This window comes from Neolamprologus brichardi, chromosome 10 (assembly GCF_056152115.1).
Source record: "Neolamprologus brichardi isolate AB-2024 chromosome 10, ASM5615211v1, whole genome shotgun sequence".
Classification (NCBI taxonomy): domain Eukaryota; kingdom Metazoa; phylum Chordata; class Actinopteri; order Cichliformes; family Cichlidae; genus Neolamprologus; species Neolamprologus brichardi.
In genome coordinates this window covers 4,166,021-4,175,918 of record NC_142113.1, presented here as the reverse complement: position 1 = coordinate 4,175,918, position 9,898 = coordinate 4,166,021, and the positions used below count along the sequence as shown (strand labels likewise).

Here is a 9,898-nt window from a genome sequence, read left to right as displayed (position 1 = left end):
TCCGCAAGGGTGAACACAAGTGCTACATAAGGCCTATAAGTGAGGTTGTGCTATTGGTGTCTAAGGATTGTACTTAGAAGCAGAAAGTTTGTTTCCTTGTATGTCACTTGCCTTTTACATGTTAGTTGAGGGTGACATTCCATGGATGTCAGGCGGGGAGTATTCTGCCCCTCGGTTGTTACTTTGTTGGGTTTCTTTGGCTGGCGCATTTCTCAGGTTTCCCAATAGTGGGCAGTATTACCCCTTCAGTTTGTGGCTTCTTCTTTGGTTATTTGGTGTGCACTACACTGCCCCCGTGATGGGTTGTAAGCAGCAGGCAAAGTTCACGCAGGCAGTGGGAGAGAATGCATGGAGCAGAGAACAAGCTGCGAAACTTTAAGCCCAGTGTACATTGTTGGGGAGTTTGTTGAGCCATAATCTGTAAGTAAGCAATGTCTAACTTCATTTTCTGTAAGATTTGTTACTTTCATGTTACTTAAAAGGTTATTTGAACGTATAAGGAAAGATGTTTATGGTGAATGTAAAGCGTAAGGAAAGCTATGTTGCTAACTTCTGTTTTGTTTACAAAATATGTTGATACTGATGCTTACGTATTATTTTACTGTATGTTCACAGTCTTACAATGGCTGTAGCTCAGGAGGTAGAGCAGGTCACCTACTGATCGGAAGGTTGGTGGTTCAATCCCAGGCTCCTCCAGTCTGCATGTCAAGTATCCTTGGGCAAGATACTAACCCCAACTTGCTCTCCGATGCATCCATCGGAGTATGAATGTGTATGAATGTCGTTAGAAAGCACTAAGTGTAGATAAAGTGCTTGTGAGAATGGGTATGATTGGGTGAGTGAGGCATGTTGTATAGAGCGCTTTGAGTACTCCGTGAGAGTAGAAAAGCGCTATATAAGAATCAGTCCATTACCATTTACAAATTAAAAGAGGAAAAAAATGGTCTTCAGTTAAAGACACAAAGACAAAGCGATGTGTCCTGTCGTTCCTGGAACCATCTCCTCTTATGTTAAGCTCGCTGCATAGGGTGAATAGCCATACATTCACCTGAGGGCAGCAGAGGCACCCAGATACCGGTGCTAATCGATTCTGGGGCCACTGCTAACTGCTTAACTGAAGCTACCTACAACAAACTGACAACACGTCCTACGTTGACCTCTACAGACATCAAGATTTACCCATACCACTCATCTACGTCTCTCCCTGTGTGTGGTGCATTCAGGTGCAGTGTGGAAAAACAAGACAAAACAGTTAGGTGTTCCTTCTTCGTCATTAAAGGAGGAGGTTTCAATATTTTTGAGTTTTGAAACCTCAAAAGCCTTGGGACTCCTCCATATTGTCACTGCGGTCTCTTCTCAGTCTCAACGTTCTGTTGCAGACAAGCTAGTAGAACAACACCCGGAACTTTTCAAGGGAATTGGAAAACTCAGAGATTTTCAAGTGAAACTGCATATAAACACAGATGTAAAATCAACCTGTCAACCACACAGACGTGTTCCTTTTCATTTACGTCAAAAAGTGGAGGACGAACTTCAGAAATTAGAAGCTGATGACATTATTGAAAAGGTTTACGGGACCAACACCGTGGGTTTCACCCATTGTAACACTTCAAAACCAAAGGATCCGGACGACGTATGGATATGTGTGGACATGAGACAAGCAAACACTGCAATCGAACGAGAACGACACGTCACGCCCACGATTGATGATGTAATCTATGAGCTGAATGGATCTACGGTGTTCTCAAAACTTGATCTCAGGGCAGGATACCACCAATTTGAATTACACCCTGACAGCCTCTACATTACGACGTTCACTACTCATCTGGGACTTCGGCGCTATAAAAGACTGAGCTTTGGAGTCTCTTCTGCAGCTGAAGTGTTCCAAAATGCTATTTATCAGATGCTGCAAGGACTGAACGGAGTCAAAAATCTCAGTGATGACATTATAGTCTTTGGCAGGGACCAGGCTGATCATGACAGCAGTCTTACAGCTCTCTTTAAGTGACTATCAGAGTCAGGTCTTACTCTGAATCGAGAGAAGTGTGAATTTAATAAAACAAAACTTGAGTTTTTTGGTTTCATCTTCTCTGCAGGTGGCGTTTCAGCAGATCCTAAAAAGGTTGTAGCAGTTCAACACGCTCCCAACCCAAAAACACCTGCTGACATCAAAAGTCTCCTTGGCATGGCCAATTACTGCTCAAGGTTCATCAGAGACTTCTCATCGATCTCTGAGCCACTGCGCAGGCTCACACACACAAGGCCACCCCTTGGACATGGGGTCAAGACCAAGAAACTGCGTTGCAGGCACTCAAGGTCAGTCTCACAAGCGACACGACGATGTCCTACTTCTATCCCAGCAGACAGACTGAACTGATTGTTGATGCTAGTCCAGTAGGACTGGGCGCCATCCTCTGTCAAAAAGATGAGAAGGGGATGAAGCACATTATTGCATATGCAAGCAGAGCACTGAGTGATGTGGAAACGAGATCAAATCAAATCAATTTATTTATATAGCACTTTTCACAGGATAAAAACCACAAAGTGCTTCACAGTAATATAAAACAGAAATACATAAAATACATTAATAATAAAACACAGCACAAATCTAATTAAAAGCCAATCTAAATAAATGAGTCTTAAGTTGCTTTTTAAAAGAATAAATACAATCAAGGCAACGTAATGATGTAGGGAGAGCATTCCACAACCTGGGGGCCACCGCTCTAAAAGATCTCTCTCCTCTGGTCTTAAAACGAGTTCGTGGGACTACCAACAGCCTTTGATTAGAAGATCTCAGGCTGTGAGAGGGAGCGTTTGGTTCTAAAAGATCAGAAATGTAAGAAGGGGCATCACAATTCAAAGCTTTAAAAGTCAGTACCAAGATTTTAAAATGAATTCTGAAATGTACTGGAAGCCAGTGTAATGAACGTAACACTGGTGTAATGTGCTCTCTTTTTCGTGTCTTAGTTAAAAGCCTTGCAGCAGCATTCTGGACTGACTGGAGGAGGTCAAGATTCCTTTTGCTCAAACAAAGAAAAAGGCTGTTACAATAATCTAAGCGAGAAGAAATAAAAGCATGAATAACCATTTGTAACTCAGTCTTAGACAGCAAAGTTTGCAGTTTGGAGATGTTTCTTAGCTGAAAAAGGCAGTTCCTAATTAACTGGCGAGAGTGTTGTTCTAGGGACATGGCAGAATCAAACATCACACCAAGGTACCCGAGGCTCAGGTGAACCGATGAGCCAAGAGAACCAAGATGCTGTTTGATTAGAGATATCTGGTTGTCAGGGGCAATAATTAATGTTTCTGACTTCTCAGAGTTCAACTGTAAGTAGTTGTCACCAAGCCACTGTTCAATGGAAGCTAAACATTTAATTAAAGAGGACAGTTTATGGACTTCCATCGGCTTAAAAGAACAATAGAGCTGAATATCATCAGCATAGAAGTGATAAGACACCTCAGGGAACTGCCTAATTATAAGTCCTAGAGGTAACATGTACAAAAGAAAAAGAATAGGACCCAGAACTGAACCCTGCGGTACCCCACATCTCAGATCTTTAGAATGTGACATAAACCGATTTGCAAAAACACTAAAAGATCTGTTGGAGAGGTACGACTGAAACCACTTCAAAGCCAGACCAGACACATCAACTACGTCCCGGAGCCTGTTAATCAGGATGGTATGATCAATGGTGTCAAAGGCAGATGTCAAGTCCAACAAAACCATGACTGAGGATGCTCCGGAGTCAGCTGACATCATAATGTCACTAGAGACTTTAAGTAATGCGGTTTCTGTTGAGTGACTTCTACGGAAACCTGACTGAAATTTGTCATAAATTTCATGTTTTTCTAAAAAAAGTGGTAAGTTGATCTGCAACTACTTTTTCCAGAATTTTCGATAATAATGGAAGCTTAGAGATAGGCCTATAATTCTTAAGCTGAGTTGGATCCAAACTGCTCTTTTTTAATATTGGCTCAACAACAGCATGTTTACAGAATGTAGGGACCACACCTGTTAAAAGAGAGGCATTGCATATCTCTACAATAGAGGGGCCAATGACAGAGAGAGCATTTTTAAGCAGCCCAGCAGGTAGAATGTCATTTGCACAAGTGGTAATTTTCATTTTATCCAGCAGGAGTGAAAGGTCATGTATGGTCATTGGGTTAAACACTGACAGTAAATGAGGGGGAGGTGATCTAGAGACACAAACAGATGGTATTGAAGAACCAATGCTCATACGGACATGATCAACTTTATCCACAAAGAAATTCAGAAACTCATCACTCTCAGATATAGATGTCACAGGTACTCGGTGGACCACGGGGGAAACAATAGAGTTTATGGAGTCAAACAGTACCTTGGAATTTCTCTTGCTTGATGATATTAACTGAGAAAAATATGCTGATCTGGCTGTTTTTATGGTTTCATGTAAGGAAACCCAAAGTTCCCTAAGGTGAAGCCTGTGAACTTCGAGTTTGGTTGATTTCCAAAGACGTTCTACTTTTCTACAGATTCTTTTGACCTTCCTTACATCATTATTTATCCATGGATGAGCTCTTTTTGGGGCAGCAATGACAGATTTCATAGGTGCCACTGAATTTAAAATCTCCAAGCAGTGATTATTAAAGCACTGTGTAGCAACATCAGCATCAGTGCAGCCACTAATCACATGAGGGTCCAACATATTAGAAAACTTCAAAGCAACATCCTGATTTATGAACCGCTTATGGAACATGAGATTAGAAGGTGGTGCGTACAGTGGGAAGCTAAGACTAAAAGAAACACAGGAATGGTCACTCCCTTATACGTCTTTAACACAGACATTAGTTATGTCTAAGCCAAGAGAAAACACAAGGTTCAAGGTGTGGCCTTTAACATGGGTGGGCCCAGAGACATGCTGAATAAAACTAAAAGAGTCTTTAATAGATAAAAAGTCAGAGGCCATGCTACAGCTAAGATCATCCACGTGGAGGTTGAAATCCCCAATCATTAAGACTTTCTCCAGTTTAATAATGGAAGATAAAATGTCCGTAAAATCTTTAATAAAAACACCAGCGGGGCCGGGAGGGCGGTAAATTAAAACACAATAAAATATATCTGAAGAACCAACCTTAAGAAGTTGTGACTCAAAGGAAGGGAAAACTCAGAGTCCACAGTCCTGCAAGCGAAATTGTCTCGGTGAATAGTGACCAGACCACCACCACGACGGTCCAAACGCGGAGTCCCGATGAAGCGACAGCCGCCCGGGCAGAGCTCATTAAGGTGGATAAATTCATTCTCCCGCTGCCAAGATTCCATGAGAAACATGAAGTCCAGACTATTACTGCTAAAAAAGTCATTCAGTACAAATGATTTGTTGGCTATGGAGCGAGCGTTCAGGAGAGCGATCTGAAGCGGAGGTGACAGGCTGACGTCATCAACAGCTGATTGACGGGGAATTGACAGCAGACACCTGGAATGAAGACGTAGTCTCCCGGTACCTCTAGCTGTGGAATTGTGGTCTTGTAGAATGATAGGCCAAAGTGAAAACATCCCGCATCTCCAGACAAGACGCCGATCCAGGTAATCGTTCTGTTCGCCCGTGATGAAAAGCCTGGTAGGTGGTAAGCGATCGGCCTTATCCGCGTCCTGGAGGGGAACCGGTACCAAATACCGGAGACGTTCTCTACCATGGAGCGGAAGAAATCCCCTCTGTCGGGCGCGTTTCCTTTTAGCCTGGACACCAGACCTACAGCCCCTTCTAGACGACCTCCTTAACCTTGTTTTTGCTCCTGGGTTATTGTTTGGAGCTAAGAACAGGTACTGGTAGTCGGGAGAGGGAGGAGGGCAGACAAACGGCGGAGGGGAAGCCAGGTGGTAGCTCTGCCAGCTGTCAAAATTTTTTACCATACATATTTTCATACTCAACAATGTATGTGAACTGTAGATCAGAGTAGCAATTAGACCTTCATGATATATCACAGATGAGATGACAAGATAAAAAACAATATACTGAAGCAGTCGACAAAAACACGGAGCAGCAACAGCGGCCAAGCCAAACACAGGCGCCATGTTTCAAGCTCCTCGATAGCTCTGTTGAGATACTCGCAGACTGAGAAAGAAGCACTCGCCATTGTGTGGAGTTGCGAACATTTCCATTTGTATGTTTATGGACATCCATTCACACTGGTGACCGATCACAAGGCACTCAAAATCATCTGGAATAACCCAAGATCAAAACCACCTGCCAGAATAGAAAGATGGGGACTGAGACTTCAGCCATATAACTTCAGAGTGGAATACAGAAAAGGTGCTGATAATCCAGCTGACTTTATGTCACGTCATCCAGTGCCAACACAGGAGAATGAAAGTGCTCGTGCATGTAAGGTTGCAGAAGAGTATGTCAATTTCTTCTCTTATCACTCCAAAAGCCATGACACTTCACGAGATAAAAACAGAGACTCTGAAAGACCAGGTTCTGCAGGAAGTCATCGGTCACATCAGGAACAACACGTGGCATCTAACAGATAAATCCCAGCATGCTGACATTTTGAAATCATTCAAACATGTTCAAAGTGAACTAACAGTAGCTGACTCATCTGACTTCATACTCAGAGGCACGAGGATAGTTATTCCAACTGTCCTACAAGAAAGAGCAATACAACTGGCACACGAAGGGCACCAGGGTATCGTCAAGACCAAAGCGCTGCCACGTACCAAAGTATGGTTCCCAGAGATCGATCGGAAAGCAGAATCTGCAGTTCAAAACTGTCTGCCATGCCAAGCTAGCACACCTGTCAGACACACTGACCCTCTGCAGATGTCACCATTACCCGAAACGCCCTGGCACAGTGTCAGTGCAGACCTTTATGGACCACTCCCTACGGGGGAATACCTGCTCGTTATCACAGACGAGTATTCTCGCTATCCAGTCGTTGAAAGTGTACGCTCAACATCAGCATCTTCTGTTATCCCAGTCATTGACAACGTATTCTCCATGGAGACAGCAACTAAACATCTTTCTTCGTGAGTACAGATCTACACCTCATTGCACAACAGCGAGCTCACCAGCTGAAATACTGTTTCAACACGAGCTATACACCAAGCTCCCTTTCGTTAACACCACTCCACGGAAGTGTTCAGATGCTGAAGTGAGAGCAAGGGATGATAGTGCAAAGATCAAGATGAAGGTGATCGCAGATGCAACTCGTCGCGCCAGACCACACTCACTAAGTCTGGGTGACACAGTGCTGCATCGCCAACCCAAGCACAACAAATTATCCACACCATACAATGCAAAACCCTATAAAGTGACTAAAGTTAAGGGTTCTGAAATTACAGCTACAAGGGATGGACACTCAATTGTCAGGAATGCCTAATGCTTCAAGAAAATCAGACATGGACTTGAAGATGCCCCACCTGGACGACATGTCGAGCCCGCCTTAACAGACAAGCCCAGATACCCAGTCAGATCAAACAGACGCGTACCTATGCATCTGTCTGATTACATCAGATCTAAGACTTGAATATCTGAGTGACCCGTTAAAGGTTACGCTGTGTGTAACATGTTTGTTGTTCCTGAATCTAACACTGTAACCAGTATTCTAGTGTTGAATGTTGATAGTGATTAGTCAGAGATCTGCGCAAATGCAGTGCTGTTTAAGTGATGTTTAGGTGTGGAGAAACTCAAGTAATAAGAACGTTCAGTAATTTTATTAGGTGTTGTTATCATAGGTTCAGATTAATAATTCACCTCACTGAGTACCTAAGTTTGTTAAAGAAAAAAAAAAGGAGGTGATTGTGATGTTTACAGAACTTTTATTTTGAAAGGTCGAATGTAAGGCAGAAGGAGGATATAGAAAAAGGAGACAACAGAAAACGGTAGATGAACAAGTTAGCGCTGAAGACTGTGTTGCCGCTGCAAGCCTGAGAATTAAAGAATGGAACTGAGAAAGACTGAAGGTGTCATCATTAATGTTTGAGGCATGCAAACATTACAGTACCGCTGAAAGCGGCCGTCATCCAGGCGCAGCTCCTGGAGCAAATGGTGAAAACTCCAAAAAAACTTTAAAAAAAAACAAAAAAACAAAAAAAAACACATCCCCATTTTAAAATGTCATGTGACAATCTGATTGGCTTACGGAATGATGATGTCACAAGATGTGACATCATTAATACCTTTGATCCTTTGAAGTTCTGAAGTCTATAAATAGGGATCAGAAGCAGCAATTTTAAAACAGTTTGTTCGCAGACTTCAAACGTTCAACACGAGATACATTTGCAAATATTTCTAAGCCTTTTCAGAGTCACTGTGCACAGGCTCCAACATGGGACGAAAACGCCGACAAAGAAAAATAAATAATGCTGCCTCTCCTTCGTGGTCTGGCCAGCCAATCTCTTCAGGAGAAATAACCATGGATGTTGTCTTATCAATCCAAAGGGCATTACAGGAAAGTCAGAAGGAAAACTCTGACCTCCATGACAAAGTTAAACAAATTGAAGAAGAGAAGCTTCAACTAGAGGAGAAGTGCAGACAATTGGAAGCACGAAATAAAGACCTGGAAGGAAAACAGCAACGGCAGCCTGATATAAAAATTATCAATGAGGGAATGAAGTTTGGTCAAGGACGAAAGAATTTTTTTTCCCGTATTTTTTCATCAGGAACACAGAGTGCCGAATTAAAAGAAACATCTGCCCAGCTTCAAGGAAAGAAAGCTACTATTGAGGAGATACAGATACTTCAAGGAAAGCTCGATGAAGCTGAGAAAACAATTGAAAAAATCCGCCAACAGAAGACTGAACAGGAAGTACAAATGGAGCACAAACTGAAAGAGCTTCTTGAAGAAAAAAAGCAACAGGAAGAAGAAAAACGTATTCTCCAGGACTTTGAGAGAAGGAATCTAGAACTGCGAGAATTTTGTAATGAAATGAAGGAAAAAACATCTGAACTGGAAAGAAAAAAGACAATACGATTGCAGCGTAAACTCAAAGACATGAGGGAAATGTGCGTAGATCTGGCAGTCAAGTTTGGTGAAACAGAGTTCAAAAATATAGAGCTTCTTGAAGAAAAAGAGAAACAGGAAGAAGAAAAACGTATTCTCCAGGATTTTGAGAGAAGGAATCTAGAACTGCGAGAATTTTGTAATGAAATGAAGGACAAAACACCTGAACTGGAAAGAGAAAAAGAAATACCAATGGAGGACAAACTCAAAGCCATGAGGGAAATGTACGTAGAGCTGAAAGTCAGGTTTGATGAAACAGAGTGCAAAAATAAAGAGCTTCTTGAAGAAAAAGAGAAACAGGAAGAAGAAAAACGTATTCTCCAGGACTTTGAGAGAAGGAATCTAGAACTGCGAGAATTTTGTAATGAAATGAGGGAGAAAACACCTGACCTGGAAAGAGAAAAGGAAATACTGGAAAGACAATGTTCAGAGATGCAGTGTACGATCGATGGAATGAGGAAAGAACACTCAGCGCTCATGAATGAGATGTTGTTGAGGGTCAGTGACTTGAAGAGCCAAATAAGTGAAATGCAGGCACAAAAGCAACAACAAGAGAAAAAATATGAATACCTGCTGCTTATGCATCAAGTATTCAAGAGAAAAATTGACCTGATAGAAGAGATGTACAAGAAAAAACAAGAGAGAAATACAGACATGTGCAAGGCAAATCGAATGGAGGAGGAAACGTACGAAGACCCGAAAGAAAAGCCTAGAAAAGAACAAGCAGGATTAAAAGAAATGGAGCAAAGATGCAAGCAACTCGAGGAGCAAAATGCAGAAACAAACGATCAGTTGAGAACCCTTATCCTGGAGAAAAAAGCGCTCATGGAAAAATACCTGGAAATGAAGAAAAGAGGCGTCTGCTGGTTATTCAGATGATTTAGCCTCGTCCTCCTCCACCTGTGATCCATCTTAA

General features: G+C 42.2%; 1 protein-coding gene across 1 annotated transcript; it reads left to right on the top strand.

Annotated features, from left to right (window-relative positions):
- Positions 1-8,307: 8,307 nt before the first annotated feature.
- LOC148100796 (uncharacterized) lies at positions 8,308-9,861 on the top strand. The gene has a single exon (XM_087846780.1). It carries the CDS (start codon positions 8,308-8,310, stop codon positions 9,859-9,861), a length of 1,554 nt encoding a protein of 517 aa, XP_087702906.1.
- Positions 9,862-9,898: the final 37 nt, after the last annotated feature.

Bases quoted from the DNA above. Each gene is read 5' to 3' on its own strand.
- LOC148100796 (XM_087846780.1), top strand. From the start codon at position 8,308: ATGGGACGAAAACGCCGACAAAGAAAAATAAATAATGCTGCCTCTCCT.